Genomic DNA, 27,737 nt, shown 5'->3' on the forward strand with positions numbered 1-27,737 from the left:
TATCAAATTAAGTTATAGTTCCTGAATTATGGACTCCCAATATTCCTTACAAAATAATTTATTGTTTCCACGTACATAGATAGTCAGAAATGTCTTGACATTGTCTAAAGACTTACTGAGCCGAATGGTCTGTTTACTTGACAAGGCTCGCTAAATACATCTTTATTCCTAATACATTTTACCATCTGAAAACAAAACGCGTAAGAACCTCAACATTAATGAAATTTCATTCCTTAAAAAGTCAAGTCGAAATCAGGTGATTTGAGTATATTCAATTCCTTTACAAATAGTTTTCATTCCTTAAAAAGCGTCCAGTAGGACGGGCATACACAAACGCTTAATAAATATTCAACACATTTGAAGCCTGCCAAAGCAGTAAAACCACGATCGAAATCAGGAGATTTGAGTATATTCACCCCCCCCCCCCCCCCCCCCCCCCCCCGCCACACACACTCCTATGTGTAATCTAATAAAGCATAGTTTGGCTCTGATCGAACTATTATAGTCAAAGCACGAGGTCGTTTGCTCATATACGCAGGAATAACTGCAGTCGTCGCCTTTGATCTTCTTTTGGCGAAGTAGATTAGAAACCGTTTTAATAAGTTTCTGCCATGTATTTGATCGGAAGTTATAAATAGGCTTCACATATGAAGATGTGGACCCCAGACCTTCTGCGTGATGAGAGACGATCTATGTGCTGTTGCAAAGGGAATGACTGGTGTGTTATCTACAGACTGTAATTGCTAAGTGGTACCAGCATACACAACTCGAAAGTCCCAGCGATCATCTAGTATTTCTCGGGAATTTCTACGGAACGCGAAGGGGTTGACTGTTGAGTGGGTGGTCGACAAGGCAGACAGGGCATTCGGCCAGTCCTCCACAGCACGAGCAATCCCCCAATCAGCTGGACCAACCACACGGTGACTGCAGTCCATGTTCCTGCCTGGGTCATTAGAAAGACATGCAACAGTATTGAGTTCATCATCACTAGATTGACTAAATCAATTGACCAATACACAAACGTTTAACCTAAACGTTTCAGCTACATTTTAAATGGCCAACCACATTAATTTGTAGTCGTATACATAATATGTTTATTTCAAAGAATCGACCCCCCGATAATGATGATCAAACGGACAAGTAAAAGCCGTTGGACACTGTGCCAGTTGATTACATATTCGTATCGGTACTGATTGTATTTCACATATAGTAAATGTATTTGTGCATGTCTTCCGAGCATCTTACTTAAAACAACTCTTCCAGAAGGCTAGCGAGTTGAAAGTATTGTTTACACAAACAAGAATAAACTTGAATGGTTTTCTCATATGATCCGTAATGGAATATTCATTCATTGACTAAACGATTTTCAAACAGCATGCCATCTAGCTATACATTACTGACAAGGTGCCCATTCCATTAGACGCCATATACAGGTATATATATGCCCATTCCATCAGACGCCATATTCAGCTATATATATGCCCATTCCATTGGACGCCATATACAGCTATATATATGCCCATTCCATTAGACGCCATATACAGCTATATATAAGCCCATTCCATTAGACGCCATAAACAGCTATATATATGCCCATTCCATCATACGCCATATACAGCTATATATATGCCCATTCCATTAGACGCCATATACAGCTATATATATGCCCATTCCATTAGACGCCATATACAGCTATATATATGCCCATTCCATTAGACGCCATATACAGCTATATATATGCCCATTCCTTTAGACGCTATACACAGCTATATATATCCATTAGACGCTGGGTATATAGGTATATATGTACCTGCTGCAAGCTCCTAAGACAGGCCCGACCGAGTCTTAATGTTTTTCGTAAACCTGAGATAATTTAGCGTGGAGAATAGACAGCCAAGATGGATGACGTGGCCCAAGAGCCTCTACGGGAAAGTATGTCCTGAGTGAACGACAGTTTTGTATAAGAAAAAGGTCTAAAAAGTATACACGAGCAAAGCCATAATTATCATAATTATTAAGTTAACGTAACTTCAAAACGTCACGTGATTTTATATGGTATTCTCATCAACACAGAAGTATGACATCATGTTGTATTCCGGGGCACGGGTGGCCCAGTCATCTGAGGCGCCGCGATTCGCTGTGCAGAGTTGCGTCCCTTGGGCACGCCAGAAACCTATGATTTCTAGGTTTGTGAGCACCATACCCGTGCTAGTAGGTTTCACCGAAGTGGTAAACGTCTAAGACCTGCATCACTTCGGGCTTTCCTCCCACATTAAGTGAGTGAGTAAGTATGGTTTTACGCCGCTTTTAGCAATATTCCAGCAATATCACGGCGGGGGACACCAGAAATGGGCTTCACACATTGTACTCATGTCGGGATTCGAACCCGGGTCTTCGGCCTGATGAGCGAACGGTTTAACCGCTTGGCTACCCGACCGCCCCCACATAAGCTGACACGCCGTGATATAGCTGAAATAATGTTAAAAGCGGCGTTAAACCCAACGCACTCACACTCACTCATGTTGTATTCGAAAAAATACAGCAATAAGACGTCATTTTGCATTCTCATTGATACAGCAGTTTGACACCGTATTGTATTGTTCTCATTGATACAGCAGAAAGATGTCCTATTGTATTGTTCTCATTAATACAGCAGAAAGATGTCCTATTGTATTGTTCTCATTAATACAGCAGAAAGATGGCATATTGTTTCAGGTGATAAATCATCTTTCAGCAGAAATTCAAAAGCACATGCGCAAATAGAGGAGTTCTTACACTCGACCTTCTTTTACCGTTATTGGTTGCATATAGAGGAACATATACTTCATTTGAATGTGTGTCATGTTCTGTCCTAAAACATGTTTATCAGATTAACGTCGCATCGCCAATGTTATAAACCTAAGAAATGCTCATGATGTCAATCACTGGATTGTATGGTTCAGACTAGATTATTTACAGACCGCCGTCATATATAGCTGGAATATTGCCGAATGCGGCGTTAAACAAACAATCTTGTACTGGAGTGTGCTGAAGTGCTCCCCGAACGATGAGGTAACATGGATAATCAACCCCCTTGAAGACTTACCTCTGCTGCCGATAGATTCTGATAGAAGAAGTCTTTACCCGAATGTTCATTGATTACCGCCGCAGATGAGCACCTATGGAAGCGTGGGTGAGTGAGTGAGTGATGTTGTACTCCGCATTGAAAGGTATTTCACTATGAAACATGAGGGCTTAATATGACACATGTGGTGGAGTGTTTTACCACTTACCAGAGCGAAATCCACATGTATGGATGTGGTGCCGACCAAACTTCCTAATCAGTGGGAATCTGGGATTCGAACCCAAGTTAAGCGGATCCTATGACTATGTGTAAAAGGAAACCAACGTGGATGTTAATTAATGCATGACAAAGGAACGCTGTATCTCAATTTCAATAGTTTATTCAAAACGTATTTGCGTTATTGTAACTACTATTCGATTTTTTTACTTTTGACAATTTAATCCTTGACTAATTTCCACGTTGATTGCGTCACTAAATAAAGATCAGCCTTATAAAACCGTCTTCAGGTTATATCCGTGGGTATAAAAGACATAGTATTTCGAATATCTATGTAGTTTCTGCATGTAAAATAATCAATAAATAACTGTGAAAATAATCATAGTTGCAGTCTGTTTGATACGTGGTTTTCCTGTGGTGAAATATTTGATACGGGTATCATAGTTTTCATGTTTTCAGCCAAGTAGCGTGACAGGAACATCATGGGGAGATATTGTTAGAGCAGTGTTTATACGCGATGTTAAAATAGATAAGATAGTATGTACTCACGGAATACCTGTGTCTCCGACCATCCCGTCGCACAACAATTTGAAGCCAACACTGATGGTGCAGGCAGCGACGAGGACGAAGAAAAATGCAACACCGTCGGCGACGACATGGATTAGGAACGATAACTCTTGGTACGGTATTCTGGGAAAAGACATTTCCGGTGCGTCATTCTAGCAATACCATGCACAGGGGGCATCCTATATAGCCATTTGGCTCCCCAACCGTCCCTTTATACGCTTCGTCATACCGCTGTGATAGATACATGGCAATGGAATTTCTTCATAAACTGGAAGCATACCAACTCATGTACTATTATTCTCTAGAATCAGGGGCGGTCAGGTAGCCTAGTGGTTAAAGCGTTCGCTCGTCACGCCGAAGACCCGGGTTCGATTCCCGACATGGGTACAATGTGTGAAGCCCATTTCCGGTGTCCCCCGCCGTGATATTGCTGGAATATTGCTAAAAGCGGCGTAAAACTATACTCACTCACTCACTCAAGTATCAAGACAATTAGTTTCAATCTCCAATCTTTCACCATGAAAATCCTGGACACATTTTCTGTCATTCTTTTTGGTTCTGATTCGAATGATGTGGCGCTAAATCGAATTAATTCATGTGCAATACAAACTCTGTCTGTCATTACAGACGTGTTATTCCAGCGAATGGAATTTATCATATGAAAATGGCATTGACTAATTGAAGCGGAATTAAAATACTGCCGGCCAAAAGAAAGTATACACCCATGTTTGATGGCATCTTCCCGAGGCAAGGAATTTAACTGACTGTGAAAGTCCAGTTTCCACCCTTGCCGAACTAGTCTGGAATTTTGATCCTCGGTCGTAGCGCCACCAGTGGCTATTACGTCCCTACACTGTACCTGCTACTGACCAATCAGATTCCATCTCTCATACAACTGGCATTTGCTTCAAACAAAATGGCCGCGCCCAGTTAACCGCATCTGATCGATTATCAAGATCTTTATTGTAATAAAACGGGTCTTACCTCGCGAAGAGCATCAAATCACTTGACCACATTGAATAAAGTTAAGTAAAGTCGAAATTTCACTCCATCATTCAACGTGGACTTTTATAGTCAGTTAACTCCCTTGCCTCGGGAAGATTGTTTGATGGTGGCTAATAATGAAGTCAAATCTCATTTTCAAGTGTATACTTTCTTTTGCCCTGCGGTTTATATAAATCTGTTGCGGCTGAATCTTGTATCCACACTAGACACAAAAACTGTTGTTTTGCCAAAAATCGCCATCTTACGTTATATTCTTTACTATGCAGATGACGTTGATGACGATGACGGCGATTGGATACAGCAGGCAGAATACGGTGGCGATGGCGATGTTGTAGTTACACGTCGACACCGACCCGTACGTCTGCTTTGTTAAGTCCGCGTACAGCAAACAGTTGTTGTCGTGTTTAGACTAGCAAAGATTGAACTTGGTTAATTGTGACGTAACAAGCAAGTGTCGTCAGATCAAACAAAAAATCAAGTCAGTATCGGAAAGGCAGTGTATGTGTGTAAGTTAACAAGATGGTGTCTGATCACTGAGATGGTTATAGATGTATTACGAGTAATGACAAATAGAGATTAAGAGTAAGTTTCTGTATCATAAATTACGTTCAATATTAGTAAGACACGTGAAGATCCGGGGTGGAATAGGTCTTCACCAACCCATGCTTGCTTTAAAAGGCGACTATGATTGTCGTAAGAGGCGACTAACGGGATCGGGTGGCCAGACTCGCTGACTTGATTGATGCATGTCATCGTATCCCAACTGCGTAGATCGATGCTGACGATGTCAATCAATCACTGGATTGTCTGGTCCAGACTCGATTATTTACAGACCGCCGTCATATAGCTTGAATATTACTGAGTGCGGCGTAAAACAACAAACAAACAATTATATAAGTAATATAAATTGTATTTGTGCGAGCCTTAACGACTCACAAAGGCAAGGAGGATCTCCGCACATGTTGATCATCAGGGTTCGTCACTTGAATACATGTCAGGGGAATGAATAGGCGTATTGACTACACTTACCATGCTTACTCCTATTGCCGACGACATTGTAAGGCCACATATTACGAGCAAAGCATAGAGTACCGTCCTGACCATGGAGATCAGGAGGGGCGACATCGTGACAGCCATTGCAGAAAATATATGTTGCTGCAGGGACTGGCAGTCCTACAGAGTTACCGCCCTTGAGGAGACATGGCTTCTTTCATCTTTCATACAACATACCAAAATGAATGGAAATAACTGGCGAAACAATTTGCGTTTGGCAGTCCTGATATGTTTGTTTAAAACAAAACACCAGTTTGTTAAAAACCTGTATGTATGTATGTTTCTTATATGTTTAGGGGGCGTTTTTGTAAGGCAGCTGATGCTGATAGCCGGGGTATCAAGATCAAACTCCCAGCGTTATCGTGACCTTTTTATACACATTTCGTCATACTCTTGTTCAGTACATCCTAGCTGCGTCATAGGAGCCGTAACAGGGATTGCAAGGAGAAGCTGTCATAGCTGTAATCTCGCAGTCAGGTCCATCTGGTAACATATTGTGATGTTGCAAGGAGCAGTCCATAGCTGTAATTTCGCAGTCAGGTCCATCTAGTAACATATTGTGATGTTGCAAGGAGCAGTCCATAGCTGTAATTTCGCAGTCAGGTCCATCTAGTAACACACTGTGATGTTGCAAGGAGCAGTTCATAGCTGTAATTTCGCAGTCACGCCCATCTGGTAACATATTGTCATATTGCAAGGAGATGTTCATAGCTGTAATTTCGCAGTCAGGTCCATCTAGTAACATATTGTGATGTTGCAAGGAGCAGTTCATAGCTGTAATTTCGCAGTCAGGTCCATCTGGTAACATATTGTCATATTGCAAGGAGAAGTTCATAGCTGTAATCTCGCAGTCAGGTCCATCTAGTAACATATTGTGATGTTGCAAGGAGCAGTTCATAGCTGTAATTTCGCAATCACGCCCATCTAGTAACATAACGTGATATTGCAAGAAGTTCATAGCTGTAATTTCGCAATCACGCCCATGTAGTAACATATTGTGATATTGCAAGGAGAAGTTCATAGCTGTAATTTCGCAGTCAGGTCCATCTAGTAACATATTGTGATGTTGCAAGGAGCAGTTCATAGCTGTAATTTCGCAGTCACGCCCATCTAGTAACATATTGTGATGTTGCAAGGAGTAGTTCATAGCTGTAATTTCGCAATCACGCCCATGTAGTAACATATCGTGATATTGCAAGAAGTTCATAGCTGTAACTTCGCAGTCAGGTCCATCTAGTAACATATTGTCATATTGCAAGGAGAAGTTCATAGCTGTAATTTCGCAGTCAGGTCCATCTAGTAACATATCGTGATGTTGCAAGGAGCAGTTCATAGCTGTAATTTCGCAGTCACGCCCATCTAGTAACATATCGTGATATTGCAAGAAGTTCATAGCTGTAAATGTATCTTTTGGATTTAAATCTACTTTGCGTTTTATCTGTACGATTTTGCAGCAAACGGACTGTAGGCCGGGGGTAAACAAAACGGACTAATGATCATGGGAAATTGTTTGTCAAAATTAACTTGGCTTTATTCTGACGCCGCATTCCAGCTATGTTCCTGCTTTACGACAGCGGTCTGTAAATAATCGAGTCTGTACCAGACAATCCAGTGATTGACATCATGAGCATCGATCCACGCAATTGGGATAGGATGACATGCATCAACCATGTCAGCGAGCCTGAACACCCGATCCCGTTAGTCGCCTCGTTCGAAAAGCATAGCAGCCATTTACGGCAAGCATGGGTTGCTGAAGACCTATTCTACCCCGGATCTTCAAGGGCCCCATATTGATGGGGTTGTTCCGTTTTCAAAGCAATATTTTATTATTCTGTCAAGTAAATCAACAGAGCTGGATTTATTAATACATCTGCTGGTATATCATCTATTCCAGTAAATTTACCATTCTTTAACCGGAACACTGCTCTCTCAATTTCAATTCCTGAAATAGGTTTATTTAAAAGATAAGTATCCAAACTATTTGCTGCTAAAAACTCGTTAAAATCACTAGGACAGTCAGTGAATGTGCTTCTATCTAAAAGTCCTTCATATGTATGTTTCCATTTTGATAACACGTAATCATGGTCATAACACACGTTACCGTCGTCATCAACAGCCACTTGAGGAATGTGACGCTGCTTCTCATTTGCTAGTACAATTTTCAAATTTTCTTCCAACATCAAAATGTAGGTTAGTCAGTTTATCTTGCTGTTTCAATGCATAGCTGAAATATTGCTGAACGCTGGCCCAGTCGTCTAAGGCGCCGCGATTCGCTGTGCAGAGTTGCGTCCCTTGGGCACGCCAGAAACCTATAATTGGGGGTTCGAATCCCGGTTCGCCCCGATTATGTTTCTAGGTTTGTCAGCACCATACCCGTGCTCGTGGGTTTCACCGAAGTGGTAAACGTCTGAGACCTGCATCACTTCGGGCTTTCTTCCCACATTAAGCTGACACGCCGCGATATAACTAGAATACTGTTAAAAGCGGCTTAAAACCATACTCACTCACTCCTTATTAACCGTACCAAGTTTTTGTTTGGCATGCGTCCTTTCTTCTTCATCCTGCTTTCTGAACAGTGGCATATATATCTTCTGGGTCAGCATCTTATAAACCCATGCTTGTAAGAGACGACTAACGGGACCGGGTGGTCAGGCTCACGGACTTGGTTGATGCACGTCATCGTGTCGCAAGTGCGTAAATCAATGCTCATGATGTCAATCACTGGATTATCCGAAACTGACTCGATTAGTTTACACACCTCCGTCATAAAACTGGATATATGAGAGCGGCGTTAAACAACTAACAAACATAATTTGGTTCGGCATCTTATAATTAGATGGATATTGGAATTATCCGGAGGGAGACGTTAAACCGTTAAACTAACAAGAGCAAGCGGCTGTAAAATCCTCCTTACAGAGACATGTCAATAGTGTTTCATTAATATCATGGCGTGCCAGCTTAATGTGGGGGAAAGGCCCTATGTAGGTCAACTGATTTTGAACGCTCTTATTAATTACTCACACATATACATATATTTGAGAATTGAAGGTGACAGGGTATTTATGACTTCACTTTGATATTGATCATGTCTCTCTTATAACCCTAATACAAAGTTTTAACAAAAAGTAGAAAAAACCTTGTGCTGAGAATAACATCCTGTCACGTGACCGGATACAACTAATCTATTTTTAACTTTCGTTGCGCCAGGCATGGTAGAAAAAAAATAAATCGGTGTAAATGTACACGTGTGGTGTATGCAAACTCAACATAAAACAATTCAGAAAAAACAACTTTAATGAGCGTTATCATGAACAAACAAGATCCAACATACAAACAACAGTTCATGTGTAACAATCAGTTGGTCACATACCACTGTGAAATTGTTCCCGCGTAATATCTTAAACCTCTTATCTTACATTCTTTTATATTAATATATATTTGTTTGTTCTTTAAAGCCGCACTCAGCAATATTCCTGCCATAAGACGGCGGTCTGTAAATAATCGAGTCTGGACCAGACAATCCAGTGATTGAAATCATGAGCATCGATCCACGTAATTGAGATACGATGACATGCATCATTCAAGTCAGCTTGCCTGACCACCCGATACCGTTACCCGCCTCTTACGACAAGCATAGTCACCTTTTATGGCAAGCATGGGTTGCTGAAGACCTATATATTTTACCTCGGATCTTCACGAGTGTCTTTCAGAAAGTGTCCGAAGGACAATGAGGACTCCCCCAAATCATTTAATTTTATAACCAATTGGCACTGAGCAAGGTCATCAAAACACCGTCAAAAGTGAGTGAGTGAGTGACTGCCGCCACTTCGAGCAGTAATTCATAAGGCACTATCTATTACATGAAATACTGATGGAAAGAATTAAGGGAACATGCAATGACAAATGCTACACTTCAATGTGACCTTCCGGTTGTTCACGTGGGTGGCTGGATGTTGCAAGGCAAGGTGACCCCCTACGTTTCTCTCGAGGTCTTGTGTTGTTGACAGGAAGCAGGTTTCTGTTGTATGTTGTTTCCTTGTGTATTTCACCTCAACAGTATATGCTTCACGGGAGTATACAGTTACCATCTCAAACTGGCGGCCTAATCACGTAGCTGTCTTTGCACTAAGATTAGCAATGAAACATTTTTTCTGTCGTGACGTTTTTTTCTGGAGATTCGAATACTTGCTGACGCCATATATTTTTAGAGGGAAGTGTCCAGTGACTTGTTCCCCATAGATGTAGCTGGGCTACATCACAGTGGCCGAAAGATCGCATCCAAATGTGGGAGAGATATAACAATCGGTATCAGGGGAAAAGGTGCAGAAAGGAGAATATGCGGGAAATACAAAACGTCACCCACCTGTCAGTAAAATGGACTTGTCCGACATTTCCGAGGTCGGACTCTATTCAGGGAATCATCATTATAATTTGGGGAAATATTTCAAAAGCTTGAATGTTGATATCTCATATAAGAAATAAACGACTCGCGGTCATTGTTTATCGCACAATAAAATACTCCAGGGGGAATAGATAGATAGATAGATAGATAGATAGATAGATAGATAGATAGATAGATGACATCAATAGATACTCGATTTAGATTCTCTACTTACTACAATTTGGAATTGGTTTCGGCTCATTGTTACTGTACATTACGGGACGCCGTTTCGTTGCCAGGCGTTTGAATTGATAACAGAGCTCAGCAAAATATATTGACAATTTGGCAGGGTATATTTTTTCCAGTTGCACAAACGCTGTAGCTGGGTGTAAGGAAATTTATCAAAACATGATTGACCAATCAAATGTAAGGTGGGATAAATAAATATATATCCACATACAAATCTCTTTTTATAATACGATTGAAGTTGATTTATACCCGTGATATACACCAAGGCACAATGGCCATTCAGACTGAAAGATAAGGATATGGACTCCATACCCCCAAATGACAACAAAGCAGTAATGGTAAAAACCAATCCGCCATCAAGAATCAGCAGAAAAGAAACTTGGATCACACGAATGCATTTCCACACTTTGAATATGATTCGTAATAGTGTAAAACTAAATTATCCAAATCACAATAATATACTAAAATAAAATTAGAAAAACATAATAATGTAATTTCACTCCTTTGAGGTCTACCAAATAAGTAGATTTAAGTGACTTTCCATTTACAAATCTGTGGAGATTTCTCTTAGGTAGCAGGGATCGTGTACTCTCTCTTATCCGACGTTGCCATATTGGCGTGGAAGTCATGATGAGGCTTCACAAATTGTAAATGATGTGGAGATCCGAACCCAGACCTTCTGTGTGATGAGTAATGAATTACCCGCTAGGCTACATCAACGCCATAACGGGTGTTCGATTATAGAGACCGCGGTTGCTTCGTGCTGCAAGAATACACAACTTGAATGTCCCATTCATCTAGAATTTCGGAGGGACTTCCTGGGAAGGCGATGAGGGTGAATGTTTAGGGGATGGTAAACAGGGCAGACAGGTCAGTCGGCCATTCCTCCACAGCACGAACAGTCCCCCTATCAGCTGCACCAACCACACGATGACCGCTGTCCAAGCCCCTCCCTGAGTTATTAGAAAAACAACAACATAAATTGCATATATATATATATATATATATATATATATATATATATATATATATATATATATATATCCAGACGAATTCTGCGATTCTGCGATCGCGGAAACACTTGCAGAAAATGTAACTTACCACAGAATTGCAGAAAATCGCGGAATTGTCTTTTGTGATAAATCAATACACTCTTTTGTCATTATTATCAAGCGTTTCTATCGCATTTTGCACTCGAATGATGCCCAAACAGTTTACATGCGATCATTATTTTTTTTAATCAGTTTCTATTTATTTCATAGGGGGAATTGGTTATGTGTAAAAATATAACCAAACTATTTGCAGAATTTTGGTAATTTGACCGCTGAATTCGTCTGGGGCTGATAAAACATATGTTCCTAATACTACCTATGAACTTGAACATTTTAAGACATATAAAGTATGCGTTACCATGCACTCAATCTTAAACCCCTTTAGGTAATCGTAGGAAAATTCTAAGTAACCACATGATGGGATGAATTCATAATGTCAAGTTTCAAGTAGGTCATCCTTTATGTTATCATGTGTCATTCAGACAAAGAAAATCTATATGTGGAATCCACAAGGAAACCTTTCTTCATTCAGCCATAGTTCAGGTAACATAATCTGGCCTGTAACCTACTAGAGCAGGAAACGAGACCAGAAAGTGATGATCATTTTGCCCCGGGAAGAGGAATAGTCATGTTATATATCAAATGAAAGCTTGAAACATATGGATTACAAAAATGCATGTCGTAATAAAAACGATGAGGACATTTTTTTTTTATATCAGGCATTTGAATGTAGGTAAATTTCGGTCAATTTTCTATGCTATTCCGAAATAAAATGACGGCAATACATACTTCATTGCTTGTAAATTATTTCATAGCGAGTCATTATGACTTGATGGCCACAGAATGTTTAAAGATATAGATTCTGAAGAACAGCTTGTACAATAAGTCATCCAAATAGGTATTGTACTTATATTGTACTTAAGTATCAGTGTAATCCTGTGCGAAGACAGTTAAAAGTGAATAATTCCTTAACTACTAACATGGCTTTATCCATGAAGCTATAGCTACTACCCTTTATGGTATGTTACATTGTTAGACAATTTCGCGCAGTATAAACAAATATTTTAACAGTTTCAACGAGACACCTTCACAACGTCGTTCACAGCGTTCACACAAGTCCATCAGCATTGTTTGTGCATTTCTCCTGAGCCCCACAAGAACATAATTCAACGCATGTCAAATTATTTTGTCTGCATGTGCATCTGGTGTGACAGATACCACGTACACAGTGGCACACAAGGCTCTCAAGCAGCTCTGATGCAGATTGCCCTTCAAAGAAGTTCGGTACAAGCGACATGTTCACAGTTTTTGTCCACCCAAAGTCTAAAGGACTTCCAAGGTCAGGCAGTGCTTCATGTGACTTCATCCAAATTTGGGGGCGGCCGTGTAACCTAGTGGTTAAGGCGTTCACTCGTCACGCCGAAGACCCGGGTTCGAATCCCGACATAGGTACAATGTGTGAAGCCCATTTATGGTGTCTCCCGCCGTGATATTGCTGAAATAATTGCTAAAAGCGGCGTAAAACCAAACTCACTCACTCACTCCAAATTTGTGTTTGCCCCATGCACGTTTTACGTGCTGTTCACAGGGAGGACTATTCATGTATTCACGATGTATTTCAAACATCCAAACGAAATCACTTTTACAATGAAAACGTTTTGTGATTCAGAAAGTGTGAAGTGTCTATTACTATGTTATTAATGAGACATTTCGAGATTAATATATGTGGATAAAATATTTTAACGACTGTTTAATCTTGGACCTATTCTAACAACTGCATTCACTGCATTCCATCATTCACATACACAACTAAGTGTCTAAACATATGTCAGTATACCATAAATATAGAAAAAAAATGCGCCAAATTCTAACGGTGTTTGTAGAGCGAAATGGTCTCATGTACTCGTCGGTGATACTTGTACAAACATTTGCCCTCACCCCACCCCCCACCGTCAAAAAAAGTTAAACTACGGCCTTGTATTTAGAAGGTAAAACTACGTGTGTCCATTATACGACCAAAACATATCAGCTGTTTGACGAGACGTCATCCACGTCACAACACGTGAGGACAAACCACGCGCACCGGTCCACGACAAACGACAAATTCACAGCGGCAGAAAATCACCGACCGTGTGTCAGTAAGCCTTCACGATACAAGTTCCCCTAAGTTCTGCGTGCCGCGTTCCCGCGTTCCACATTCCCCAGTGTCAGCCTCTGAAAACAAGTGCTTCTGTACTCCACTCCCACACACTGTCCCCAGCTTCACCACCCAGCAAGCTATATACAGGGGCCATTAACATAACCTGGTCCCTTGACGTAGTCTCCGTCAAATATCATTTTTGATGGAAGAGAGTTACTATATTCAACAATGAAAACAAGCCACAACGACATAAATAACATCTACATTGGGGCACACCAGTCATCATTAATATAACAGTCTGCAAGATTCTAACACCATAACGTAAAGGCTTAAATGACAGGCATGGTGACGGAACAGTGCTTGCTTCTGTCAACACCTCAACTGCCGAGCCCTTAAGCTGTGGAAAACCTTGTCTTACTTTTGTTTGGCGCTATTGAATACATAACAGTTACGGTTGGAGTGAAGGGGAACTAATTGGAACTGTTTTAGATAATAACTTCTTTACAGGCTTGTGAAGGTCTATAATAAGGCCATGAAACGCCGTCCCTTTACCTAGATAAGCCAGTGACAAGCACATGTGGCGGCGAGTTTATTCTGTAAAGCCTTGGAGCAAGGCTATCCAACTGTGCCCACAGGGAGGATAGGGGAACGGCCTGGGAGAGAAATGGGGGAAAGGCGGTCAAGGGGTGAAGGTTGGGGGTAATTGGGGTGACAGGGGCGATGTATTTCACTGGAATGTGAAGAGGCGGCAACGAAGCACGCGGAACAAAGGGATCTTGTCGTCCAGACCGTCCCATAAAATTGTACACATTGTAAGGACATGGAACGAAAAATACAAAGCGCCATGCTCATTGCTGATAACACAAAAGTTGCGATAGATTTTCATATCGAGAGTAAATCTACATCAATAATTTGTAAATCTAATTGTAATTAGATCAAATAGTAATATCCATTGCAGAATGTTGGAGAGACAAACCCTGTCATGTTACGATAATATATTCCATTTTCTGAGATTTACAATGTGCATCTAATAAGATATACACACATAAGTGTTAATTCATTATCTTGTACAATCACAGCATATTACATGTACATTAGACACACTGTGAAATATTATTTAAGCAAACCAATCCTAGCGCCATTATCACAGTTTCAGTGAAAGGAAAACAAATCGAAACCGATCTTTACAGCACATCGTATCATTTTAGCATTTAAGTTGGTGTTTTCAGGAGTTGTATTATTTTTGTATCGCGTGTATCATCGACAGAAACTGCGGCCGAGGTCCCACATATGAGTGGTTGCTGGCAGCGCTACAGAACTGGAAGTGGTTCTGCGCATGCGCGAAGAGGGCATTGTTGGTAATGCGTGCGCATACAAGATGACGGCAGTTCCGGTTCCGATGGCGCGTGCGCATCCGAGATGGCGACACTTTCGGTTCACGTGGCGTGCGCATCCAAAATGGCGGCACGTCCGTTTCTTGGAGGCGTGCGCATCCACGATGGCGGCACGTTCCGTTCCGAGGGGCTATCCAAGATGGCGGCACGGCGCCTTCAAGATGGCGGCGGAAGAGGTGGGAGGGGGGGGGGGGGGGGGGGGGGGGGGGGTTTAAGGGAGTCAGGTTCTTGGTTTGGTGGGTGGGTGGTTGGTTGGGTGGTGATGGTGAAGAGGGTAGTCAAAGCAAGGATGAAAGCGTTCTTTCGGGAGAGATGGGTGGCCCTGAAAAGGGCCGTTGGAAAACGAACTGGAAACGATTGGAAACTGAAAAAATACAGTGGAGCAGCATGTGCCATGCGTTAGTCACTTTGCTCAGATGATCTATCTTCTTCATCCACCACCACCTCCTCCGCTGCTGTGTGTCAGACAGATGGCCTGCCACCCGTCTCCAGACAGGACACTTACTGGTGTGGCGATTGCATGTGGAGATTATAGCTTACTGAGACGAGCTTATACACAGTCGATGACCCAGCAACTTTGTTGCTAGGTTGACGTCACATCGCCGAAGGATCTTGCAACAAAATTCCACAAATGACATCATCGGGTATTATGATGTGATTGTAAACTTTGAGGTGCAAGGCCTCGTTCCACAAAGCGATCGTATTGTAGCGCAATGACAGTCGTTCGTCTAAGTTATGTATGTGAGTGGCGATCACCTTAGCGCTACGATCATGTTGTGGAACGGACGCCTGAATTCTAAAGGTGAATCGACATGAACAGACATATAGAGGTATAGATCGATAGACATGCGTGACGTTGTCACTCGCTCATCCATGCTCATCCATGGGGTGTACAGTCAGTCTTACAGGTGTACAGTCAGCCTTACATGGGTGTACAGACAGTCTTATAAGGGGTGTACAGTCAGCCTTACATGGGTGTACAGTCTTATAAGGGGTGTACAGTCAGCCTTACATGGGTGTAGAGAGTCTTATAAGGGGTGTACAGTCAGTCTTACAGGTGTACAGTCAGCCTTACATGGGTGTACAGACAGTCTTATAAGGGGTGTACAGTCAGCCTTACATGGGTGTAGAGACAGTCTTATAAGGGGTGTACAGTCAGTCTTACAGGTGTACAGTCAGCCTTACATGAGGGTACAGACAGTCTTATAAGGGGTGTACAGTCAGTCTTAGAGGTGTACAGTCAGTCTTACAGGTGTAACTACTATGTTACTACAACTACGACAAAGAGGTGAACAATATATATTTTTACATCGAAGTGATCTGAACCCGTGAAGATCCGGGGTAGAATAGGTCTTGCCGAAAAAAGCAATTATGCTTCTAGTAAGAGGCGACTATGGGGATCGAGTGGTCAGGCTCGCTGACTTGATGCATATCATCGAACCCAATTGTGTGGATCGATGTTCATGATGTCAATCACTGGATTCTCTGGTCCAGAGTTGATTATTTACAGACCGCCTTCATATAGCTGGAATATTACTGAGTGCGGCGTTAAACAACAAACAAACAAACTAACAAACGAAGTGACCCTATCCCTATAGCTGTCCATGGGGCTTCTATGACAGCAGGCGGAGCTGTACAACCAATGTAAACAAACGATTGTTTTCCACGTTTGAGGATATTTTCTCAATGAAATGTAACCTTTCTATGACACATGTTTATCTAAAAGTGTATGCTCGTTAAAAATGAAACAGATGAAAAACATATGCAATATCTTGCATGGACTGTGTAAGACGCGACCTACTATCCCATGGCACTGGCCTGTGGTGGAAGTACTATGCTGTAGGTAGAAAGTCTGGGTAGCGGAGTGCAAATTAGACATATCGGAAAGTTGGTACCCTTGACTTTTTTACCGTAAAAAAAGACACACATTTCACCTGAATGTGCCTCACAGTGTTATATAGAACTGACACCATATATCAATTTGAATGTTTCAACCATATAGACCAACATAACGCGAACGAAGTTACTGGTGACCAACTTAACTTAACTATGGCGTCTAAAACACAACACAAGGATTTTCATTAATGAACCCAATGGATAATGGCATATTATTAATCCACAAAATAGTTTACTTCTACCTGAGTGAAACTGCATGCATAATGCACCCTGGTAGATTGTTTTCATGTGATATTTACTTTGATACTCAACAAGACTTACCTCTGCCGCCGACAGATTACCATGGAAGTAGTCTTTTTCAGTTTTGTCGTGAATAGGTATCACTGCTGCTACTGAGCACCTGCGGAGAAGGAGTGAGTGAGTGAGTTTTATGTTTACGATGGTATAGTCAGTCAGCCAATAGACTGGCAGGACACGAGGGTATAGTCAGTCAGCCAATAGAGCGGCAGGACACGAGGGTATAGTCAGTCAGCCAATAGACTGGCAGGACACGAGGGTATAGTCAGTCAGCCAATAGACTGGCAGGACACGAGGGTATAGTCAGTCAGCCAATAGAGCGGCAGGACACTAGGGTATAGTCAGTCAGCCAATAGAGCGGCAGGACACGAGGGTATAGTCAGTCAGCCAATAGACTGGCAGGACACGAGGGTATAGTCAGTCAGCCAATAGACTGGTAGGACACGAGGGTATAGTCAGTCAGCCAATAGACTGGCAGGACACGAGGGTATAGTCAGTCAGCCAATAGAGCGGCAGGACACGAGGGTATAGTCAGTCAGTCAATAGACAGGCAGGACACGAGGGTATAGTCAGTCGGTCAATAGACTGGCAGGACACGAGGGTATAGTCAGTCAGTCAATAGACTGGCAGGACACGAGTGTATAGTCAGTCAGCCAATAGAGCGGCAGGACACGAGGGTATAGTCAGTCAGTCAATAGAGCGGCAGGACACGAGGGTATAGTCAGTCAGCCAATAGACTGGCAGGACACGAGGGTATAGTCAGTCAGCCAATGGAGCAGCAGGACACGAGGGTATAGTCAGTCAGCCAATAGACTGGCAGGACACGAGGGTATAGTCAGTCAGCCAATAGACTGGCAGGACACGAGGGTATAGTCAGTCAGCCAATAGAGCGGCAGGACACGAGGGTATAGTCAGTCAGTCAATAGACAGGCAGGACACGAGGGTATAGTCAGTCGGTCAATAGACTGGCAGGACACGAGGGTATAGTCAGTCAGCCAATAGACTGGCAGGACACGAGTGTATAGTCAGTCAGCCGATAGAGCGGCAGGACACGAGGGTATAGTCAGTCAGTCAATAGAGCGGCAGGACACGAGGGTATAGTCAGTCAGTCAATAGACTGGCAGGACACGAGGGTATAGTCTGTCAGCCAATAGACTGGCAGGACACGAGGGTATAGTCTGTCAGCCAACAGACTGGCAGGACACGAGGGTATAGTCTGTCAGCCAATAGACTGGCAGGACACGAGGGTATAGTCAGTCAGCGAATAGAGCGACAGGACACCATGGTATGTAGTCAATCACTAGAGGAAATATTGTTAGAGCAATGTTTGGGTACAAGATAGGATGTACTCACGACACATCTGTGCTGCCAACGAGGCTGTCGCACAACGTTTTGAAGCCAACACTGATGGTGCAAGCAGAAATGAGGACCAAGAAGAATGCAACACCGTCGGCGATGACCTGGATCAGGAACGGTAACTCTGCGAACTGTATTCTGCAAAAAAAAAGAAAGAAAGTTTCTTGTGTTACATTAATTTAGAATGAAAACAGCGTAATTTACCAATACCATGCATGGTTGACAACAAACATGAGCGGTATGCCCTATTGTGAAATAATTCACGGTTACCAAGTCTATCAAATCCCTATATTTTGCTATGAATACTCTGGACCTATTTGCTGCCTTTGCTTCCTTCAGAGTCTGATTTATATGACACAGCGCTCAAAACTTACATTTTATCCTTTAGAATGCCGATGAAGGTGAGGACGGTGAGGACAATGACGGCGATAGGACACAGCAAGCAGAATATGACGGCGATGGCGATGCTGTAGTTACATATGGACACCGATCCATACGACTTCTTTATCTCCGCATACAACAAACAGTTTTGGTCGTGTTTAGACTGGAACAGAGATCACAGAGACTGAACAAACAAGTGACGTCACATAACACACTATGACGTCATGACATCTGTACTCGTAATAGGGCAAATCTTGGATCCATCTTCCTCACCTCACTGATATTACACTAGAGTGAGTGAGTGAGTTGGGTTTAATGCTGCTTTTAACATTATTTCAGTCATATCGCGGCGTGTCAGCTTAATGTGGGAGGAAAGCCCAAAGTGATGCAGGTCTCAGACGTTTACCACTTCGGTGAAACCCACGAGCACGGGTATGCTGCTGACAAACCTAGAAACATAATCGGGGCGAACCGGGATTTGAACCCACAAACATAGGTTTCTGGCGTGCCCAGGGGACGCAACTCTGCACAGCGAATCGCGGCGCCTTAGACAACTGGGCCACCCGTGCCCCCAAAAAATACCAGATCATTCTACTACTGCCCATATTGAGGGTCAACATGTTAACTAATTGAGGCAATTCCGATCGAGTATGTATGAGAGGATGGTGTTTCAAACAATATTACCACCTTATCACGACGTCCTGTTTAGGACTGATGTAATCTGGACAACACAAACCCGCGGTTGATAGCGCATGCACCATTCAACGCCGTCAGGTTACGATGACATACAAGTTTTCACACATTGTAACTACTGATCCTCATCTAAACCGGCTTGGCGACAAGCATGGACACTAGGGAACTATAACGTCCCAGTATTGATTTCAGTAGTAAAATGCTAGGGATATTGGTCATTAAATATATATAAGTAGGAGAAAAACTGTGATGAATAAACATGTTTGCAAGGTCAAAGAGGATACAAAGGGAAATAATCCAAAAACAACACATCAAGACTTCCGGTCTCCCCGGGCTTGGCTGCAGCAGCTGAGTGTTAGATGCAGTAAATGCAACAAGCAAATCGCGCACAGGAACCATGCTGTTAGAAGGTGGGTACGTTCTACACGTCATGCCTGGGAGTCTGTTGGACGAGGAAGAATGATCTAGCCATCATTCTTGTGATAATGTCTAATCTAGTTGAGAGCCAAAAACGCATGCATGAAAATGTTAGATGGTGAGTGAATATATGAGGCTTATGAAGCGAATCGCTGCGCCGTAGACAACTGGGCCCGTGCCACCGATAACATGTTGAGACCTTGTGAGAATAATCTTACTGCCATATCTTAAACACAGAAATTATAATTCTTATTGCAGATTTCTATGCTAGGACAAACACTTTGTCTGGCGTTGGCACACCTGATACACATATGTTGGTGTCGATGACAAGAGAAAGAATTGGATTCTGAATGTAATTTAGGAGACCATGGGACATCTAAACTTAGAGGGTCCCCAGGCAATGATAAACCAAATAATTATGGATTTAGAGTGATTGAACTATGCCACCGCTACTACAGAGGTGGCCCAGGAAGGTTTTCTGGTAATAATACATGCAAGGCTGTAAGAACAATACATTACGCCATTTCTTCAGCAATAGTCTGTCCTTTGATTTCGAACTTTGCCATTTATGTTATAGGTGCACACAGACCAGTGAGTGAGGTATGGTCTAATGCCGATTGTCGAGGCATTCCTGCAACATCATGGCGGAGGACGCAAGAAATGGGCTTCACAGATTGTACCCTCACAGACCAGTGAGTGAGGTATGGTCTTATGCCGATTGTCAAGGCATTCCTGCAACATCATGGCGGAGGACGCCAGAAATGGGCTTCACACATTGTACCCTCACAGACCAGTGAGTGAGGTATGGTCTTATGCCGATTGTCAAGGCATTCCTGCAACATCATGGCGGAGGACACCAGAAATGGGCTTCACACATTGTACCCTCACAGACCAGTGAATTGTAACTTGCATGTAGTAAATAACAAGTTATAATTACTGAACCAGATAGCAATATTACAAACAACATTTTAAAGCATGCAAGTTTGATAACTCCAAGGCTGCAAAGTGTGCTGGAGATTTAACAGAGGAAGATGGAAACACTCTCCATACAAAATCGGGGTCACTGCGAGAAGGTCAAGGTAATCAAAGCGAGGTTACGAATGAACTGGCCCGGGGGATCACGTGCAGATAGAATCAGAACGAAACACATTCGGGAATGCTCCTGATAAGGTAAAGACTACCACGCGTCGTAATATGTCTTGTCGGAGATACCTTGGTTTGACCCTGAATGTAAGCAAAAACGTAAACACTTAAAGTTAAACTACTTAAAAAAGTAACATATATAACTTACGTAGTGAGTGAGTGAGTGAGTTGGGTTTTACGCCGCTTTTAACAATATTCCAGTTATATCACGGCGTGTCAGCTTAATGTGGGAGGAAAGCCCGAAGTGATGCAGGTCTCAGACGTTTACCGCTTCAGTGAAACCCACGAGCACGGTTATGGTGCTGACAAACCTAGAAACATAATCGGACCGAACCGGGATTCGAACCCACAATCATAGGTTTCTGGCGTGCCCAAGGGACGCAACTCTGCACAGCGAATCGCGCGCCTTAGACGACTGGGCCACCCGTGCCCCCTATAACTTACGTAAGGCTAGTAAAGAGCCCAAGCTTTATCGGAGATATCAACAAAGCAGTTTGCTAAATCTTATATAATCTTTGTAAATGCAATCTACCCGATGTATTTGATAACCCTGTGTTATAAATAAAACTTGAACCAACGCCAAATACCATTAATTGTGTGTGTAGTTGCTTGGACGAGTCAGGACGAATGCCGGTTTCGGAGTGTTGGCCTACTCAGATACCATGCCACAGTTTAAAATGGATACCCCACTCAGGCACAATATACGGACTCCGAGCCAACAACTCTCTGTTTTATCCCTTCAATGCCGTGTGCCAGACTGGGTAACAAGTACTATCTTAACGTCTTTAGGTATGACGCGGCCGGGGATCGAACCACCGACCTTCCGCTCTCCGGGCAGACGCTGTACCCACTCGCCTACCCAGAGTGTCTTGAGGCCAGCCTGATACCTCTGCCACAGTCCAGCAACGTGTCACGATACTTCGCATCTTACATGCCAATTCAAAATATGGCATATGTCTTTCACCTGTTTCATTTTTTACGGGGGGCACGGGTGGCCCAGTCGTCTAAGGCGCCGTGATTCGCTGTGCAGAGTTGCGTCCCCTGGACGCGCCAGAAACCTATGATTGTGGGTTCGAATCACGGTTCACCCCGATTATGTTTCTAGGTTTGTCAGCACCATACCCGTGCTCGTGGGTTTCACCGAAGTGGTAAACGTCTGAGACCTGCATCACTTCGGGCTTTCCTCCCACATTAAGCTGACACGCCGTGATATAACTGGAATACTGTTAAAAGCGGCGTTAAACCCAACTCACTCACTCACTCATTTTTTACGAGTCTTCACATATAGATAAACACATGTCATAGAATGGTTAAGTTTTATTGAGAAAATATCCTAAAACGTTAAATACTATTTCGATTTGCACATTTTATCCTTTGTTAACATTGGTTGTAGGGCTTCACGTGCTGTGGAGCATATGGAGAACGATACGGCCCCTTTGATGTACATAATGATCTCATGATCCTCGCGTTTGCAGGTGTAGTGGCGTATCGATAATATTATGGAAAACAATATGCCAAAGGCTTCCATTGGGACAGTCTGATCTGACTTTTACAACAAGAGAAAAGTCCGGTCACGTTATAGGCAAACTCGCCTCCAGGACAGGTTGAACCAATTCACAAAACGGGTTTGAGACGAGAAGGCGGTGCACAGAATTTGGGCAAACACATTTGGTTTGTTGCAGGTAGAGCGTGTACTCATAACTCCCGCCAATATGACGTGTCCGGATGTTTCATAATGTGTGCAAGGCAAGAAATATTTACAGTTTTCAAGATCTGTTCCGGAAACGAGCGCTACCGGCATTTTCAGTCAGAGTCAAAGTCGTTGCTATGGAAACTCGAAAAATCCCAAACTAGCAAAAGGCACAAGTTTACTACTAGACCTATCTATGTGACCAGTTTGATGAAGAAATACTGTACGGTTTTCAAGATCTGCTCCGGAAACGAGCACTACCGCCATTTTCAGTCAAAGTCAAAGTCGTTGCTATGGAAACTCGAAAAATAAAGTTTTAAAAATCCCAAACTACCAAAAAGCACCAGTTTACCACTAGACATATCTATGTGTCAAGTCTGGCCAAGATATTTCTCATGGATTTTCAGTTCTGCTCCGGAAACGAAACGTGAATGAATCACCTTCATTGTCACGATATTTCTCAATTGTTGTCACCGTTTTCACGGTCATGAAACACCTCACGTCAGCACGTACTATTATGTGCTATTGGTCTCGCAACAAGAACTCGTTGTTAGCCGAGACAGGACACGTACATATCCATCGCGCTATAGTCCGTTTGCTATAAAATCATACCGATGAAATGCATTCATATGAGAGAGAGAGAGAGAGAGAGAGAGAGAGAGAGAGAGAGAGAGAGAGAGAGAGAGAGAGAGAGAGAGAGAGAGATTCCGAAGCAATAATTCGTCTCAAATTGGCATAAAAGTTATTTATTTGTCCATACCTATTCGTCACCATAATTTCAGACATTACCATGACGGGTAGAAAAAGTTGTTTAACAAACTCTCATGTACTTTCATGTGGTGTTTTATGCCTGTTGTTACAAGGGGGTCTGCACTGTAAACTGAACAGCCCTACATTCGCACGTGAAATTTCGCATGTATTAGGCAGCCACTACTGTCTTTTCTGTAATAAACAAAGTTGCGGCCGGAATCAAAGCTACATATTGTAAAAGCGATGGTTTAGATCATATAACTGTCAGTCAAATTATTATTTCAGTTGACAGTTTCAGTGACAATGAAAATATTTAAGCATAAAAGTTTTGAGACATTCCCCGTGTTCCACGATGCCCTTCAGCTGTTATGTTTATTGCACATGCCCCCTCGTAACAACTAGCATTACATCCCCAACAATTACATGATAGTTTGTTAAACAACATTTTTCTACACTTCATGACAGTGACTGAAATTGTGGTAACGAGTTGGTACGGACAAATAAATAACTTTCATGCCATATAAGACGAATTGCTTCTTTCGGATTTATACATATTTTGCGTTTCATCGGTTGCAGCAAACGGACTGTAAATGTCGCGAACCACCCGCTACCCCTTTCTTCACCATGGTACGCGCCAGTTGCCGAGCCTCATGCATAGTCCAACGGGTGTTAATTGTCTCGTCACAACTCAACTTATCCAGGCTTACTAGTACTTATCAAAGTATCTGAGGTATTTTAGACAATTAACATGATACAATGTCATCTTGCTCTACATTACTATATAATGTACTATGTAATTTGTAATCATGTACCACCGATGGAGGTTTATTTTGAGAATAGCAGTATTAATAGTGGTAACGAAACACAAGACGACTTCTCAAAGATGTAATTCTATAAGTGGGTTATACCGACATCACCGCCCTGCAGGCCTTCCGTTAGATTGTTTGTAGCTTGAGTGCATGTGTAAACGCCAGTTAATAGTTGAACGTGAGGTCACTCCAGAATGAACGCACAATAGACCTAATCGACCGTTGTATCAAACTCGTATGTTTCTGTGAAACGAACTTGACTCAAGTTGACTGGGCTGACTTCGTCAGGGTCGCGTGAAACACGATAACGAAGAACACTCACCAATACGTGTTCCACGCACTCAACTCATTGATCATATCGTTGTCGCGGTTGTAAGACTACATGAGAGAGAAATACCATGGGGGTCCAACAACACGTCACAACTTGGGAGTCGGGATGCAGTCTCTGCTTTCAAAATATATTTTGTAATACGAGTCATATTTCATTTCCCGTAATTTGTGTATCCCAAATGCATTAAAAACTGAATATGAAAAAGGAGGTGAGCACAATGGGGTAAAGTTAAACACTAAGTTTCTGTGTTGTTGTCCCTGTATGTTTACTACATCTAAATATAATGCAAGAGACACTGATCGAGTCTAGCCACAACCAGACGAGCCAGCCTGGTTCCCTGGGTATCATTCGTCACCACTCGCCCCTTTCCGTAACCTAGCAAGGAGCTATTCGGCTTGTCCCGGAATAACACGAGTTGGTCACCAATGCCCTGGGTATGCTGCGAGCATGCAAGTTCATAGACTTGCACAAGACTATAGGGAAATGATTATTAGTTTCAATAATAATTTCAAGATGATATAAAATATAAGGAAATGATTATTATCTTATACAAATAGTAAGCAAAAGTTGTCCCTATAGAAGACTTGCGAACTTAGAATTTACTGTCCACTTATTTAGGCTTTCATATTATTAGGGGTAAATTTACTATACATTCATGAACTTGTCATGCAGAACAGCAAGGCTAGCCACTTCAAGCACCACTACAAGTGTGTCATTCAGTCTTCATGCGTATAGCAGGAAACGGAAAGTGTGCCGATGTACAAACTATCACGGGGATGGGCTAATTTACTGGCATGTCCCAACCGCTACCCCTACACCACTGCCCCACAATGTTATACAAGACAATACGTTACGAAGTACATATAGTTTGAAAATACATATGCAGGAAAGATTTCATCTAAGAATACATTATGTAATACTATAAACTAGAAAGATTACTAGTCTCTCTTAAACAGTGCTGGCAACATGGCGAAGGACAGGTCCATTTCGAAGGCAGCCCTCACAACAAAGCATAAGTACGTTACCAGGGCAATCGATGCCTTGAAATAGGATCTCGAGGCATTTATAATAAATAAATGTAAGCATCGCTATGGGCCGATATCTCTTCGCGAAAGGCCGTTGTCATATTTATTCATCGTTTGATGCATAATAATTACTTAATTACGTACTTAGATGAAAGATTGCTTGTAATATATTCTAAACCACGGATGTGTAATATCATCGGTGGAGCCGCATGTAAACGATCTGTCGTCGGATGTCTGCTTTAAATAATTAAAGAACGCAGTACAAGATTCTACTGTGACAAATATTGATCCATTTAAACGTATGAACGTCACACAAATATATTCAAGTCCTAACTTGTTCAAGACGGACGAATCTTTTGAACGTATATATTATCGGTCTGGGACACACAGCGATCCACATAGACGAGGCACACCATGATGTTTATTCCGCCCTTCAGCCATGCATGGCGGGCCTTCTAGTACACACGACCTGCCTTCATGGTGATCACGGCATGTGGAATACTTGTCATGGAAAGGAATACACGTATTAAATACACTTACCATGCTTACTCCCAGTGCTGAAAATATTATAAGGCTACATATTATAATCACAGCATAGAGGGCTGTCCTAACAATGAGGATAAGACGGGCAGACATCATGAAATCCACTGCTGAGCCGAGATTCCGTTTTGCCGCCAGGATTGGCAGTGTTGACCAGAGTTACCTCCCTTTGGAAAACAGTTGACCAGGATACAAGCTGATACTGTAAAACACGAAATTAATGCGAGCAGAATATCAATGCGAAAAATGCGAGTGACGGAAGGTCGTATTAATTTTATGCGCATTAATTTTGTACCATCACAATAAGGAAAGAATCAACAAACGAAATAAATCACTTCAGTATTATTTACTAGTATTACATCAAAACCAATGATATCAGATCATCACAAGTTGATAGCAACAATCAGTCACAAAGGTAATAGATAAATAAATTACTAGACCAAATAACAAAGTCACCTACACAAAGTGAAGTTGAGTAGTGGTCAGTTCACATTCTGTCAAGCAGCCCAGATTGGCGCCAGCCACGAATTATCCCATCAGTGTCCTTTACAAGCTTGTCGCAAGGAGAAGTTCATGGCTGTCATTTCAGAGTCAGGTCCATCAAGTAACATATTGTGATGTTGCAAGGAGAAGTTCATAGCTGTAATTTCGCAGTCAGGTCCATCTAGTAACATATCGTGATGTTGCAAGGAGAAGTTCATAGCTGTAATTTCGCAGTCAGGCCCATCTGGTAACATATTGTCATATTGCAAGATGTTCATAGCTGTAATTTCGCAGTCAGGTCCATCTAGTAACCTATTGTGATGTTGCAAGGAGAAGTTCATAGCTGCAGGCCCATCAAGTAACATATTGTGATGATGCAAGGAGAAGTTCTTTGCTGTAATTTCGCAGTCAGGTCCATCTAGTAACATATCGTGATATTGCAAGAAGTTCATAGCGGTAATTTTCTTTTTCTCTACTTCATGACAATGTCTGAACTTATGGTGACGAGTTGGTATGGACAAATAAAGAACTTTCATGCCATTTTAGACGAATTGTTGCTTTAGGATTTATATCTACTTTGCGTTTTATCTGTACGATTTTGCAGCAAACGGACTGTAGGCCGGGGGTATATCAAAACGGACTAATGATCATGGGAAATTGTTGGTCAAAATTAACTTGGCTTTATTCCAAGAGAGAAAAAAGATAACGCAAATCCTTTGGGTTTTTGAGAATCGACATCGTATTAATTCCACTTGTCTCAAATATTTTCTGTAAACAGAATGAATTTCCTTCCAAACAAGTATGG

General features: G+C 42.2%; 2 protein-coding genes across 2 annotated transcripts; both read right to left on the reverse strand.

Annotated features, from left to right (window-relative positions):
• Positions 1 to 456: 456 nt before the first annotated feature.
• On the reverse strand, positions 457 to 6,002 carry LOC139443502 (transmembrane protein 179B-like). The gene is made up of 5 exons (XM_071224488.1): positions 5,882 to 6,002; positions 5,098 to 5,261; positions 3,830 to 3,970; positions 3,086 to 3,158; positions 457 to 943 (listed from the first exon to the last, which is right to left on the reverse strand). The coding sequence occupies exons 1-5, from the start codon at positions 5,987 to 5,989 to the stop codon at positions 788 to 790; spliced, it is 642 nt and encodes a 213-aa protein (XP_071080589.1). The 5' UTR covers positions 5,990 to 6,002; the 3' UTR covers positions 457 to 787.
• Positions 6,003 to 9,208: 3,206 nt separating this feature from the next.
• Positions 9,209 to 26,592, reverse strand: LOC139442513 (transmembrane protein 179B-like). Its single transcript, XM_071223329.1, has 5 exons — positions 26,450 to 26,592; positions 19,045 to 19,214; positions 18,668 to 18,808; positions 17,339 to 17,417; positions 9,209 to 11,488 (listed from the first exon to the last, which is right to left on the reverse strand). The coding sequence occupies exons 1-5, from the start codon at positions 26,546 to 26,548 to the stop codon at positions 11,333 to 11,335; spliced, it is 645 nt and encodes a 214-aa protein (XP_071079430.1). The 5' UTR covers positions 26,549 to 26,592; the 3' UTR covers positions 9,209 to 11,332.
• Positions 26,593 to 27,737: the final 1,145 nt, after the last annotated feature.

Source organism: Haliotis cracherodii, unplaced genomic scaffold, assembly GCF_022045235.1.
Source record: "Haliotis cracherodii isolate W230 unplaced genomic scaffold, xgHalCrac1.p SCAF_5, whole genome shotgun sequence".
In the NCBI taxonomy this organism is placed as follows: Eukaryota; Metazoa; Mollusca; class Gastropoda; order Lepetellida; family Haliotidae; genus Haliotis; species Haliotis cracherodii.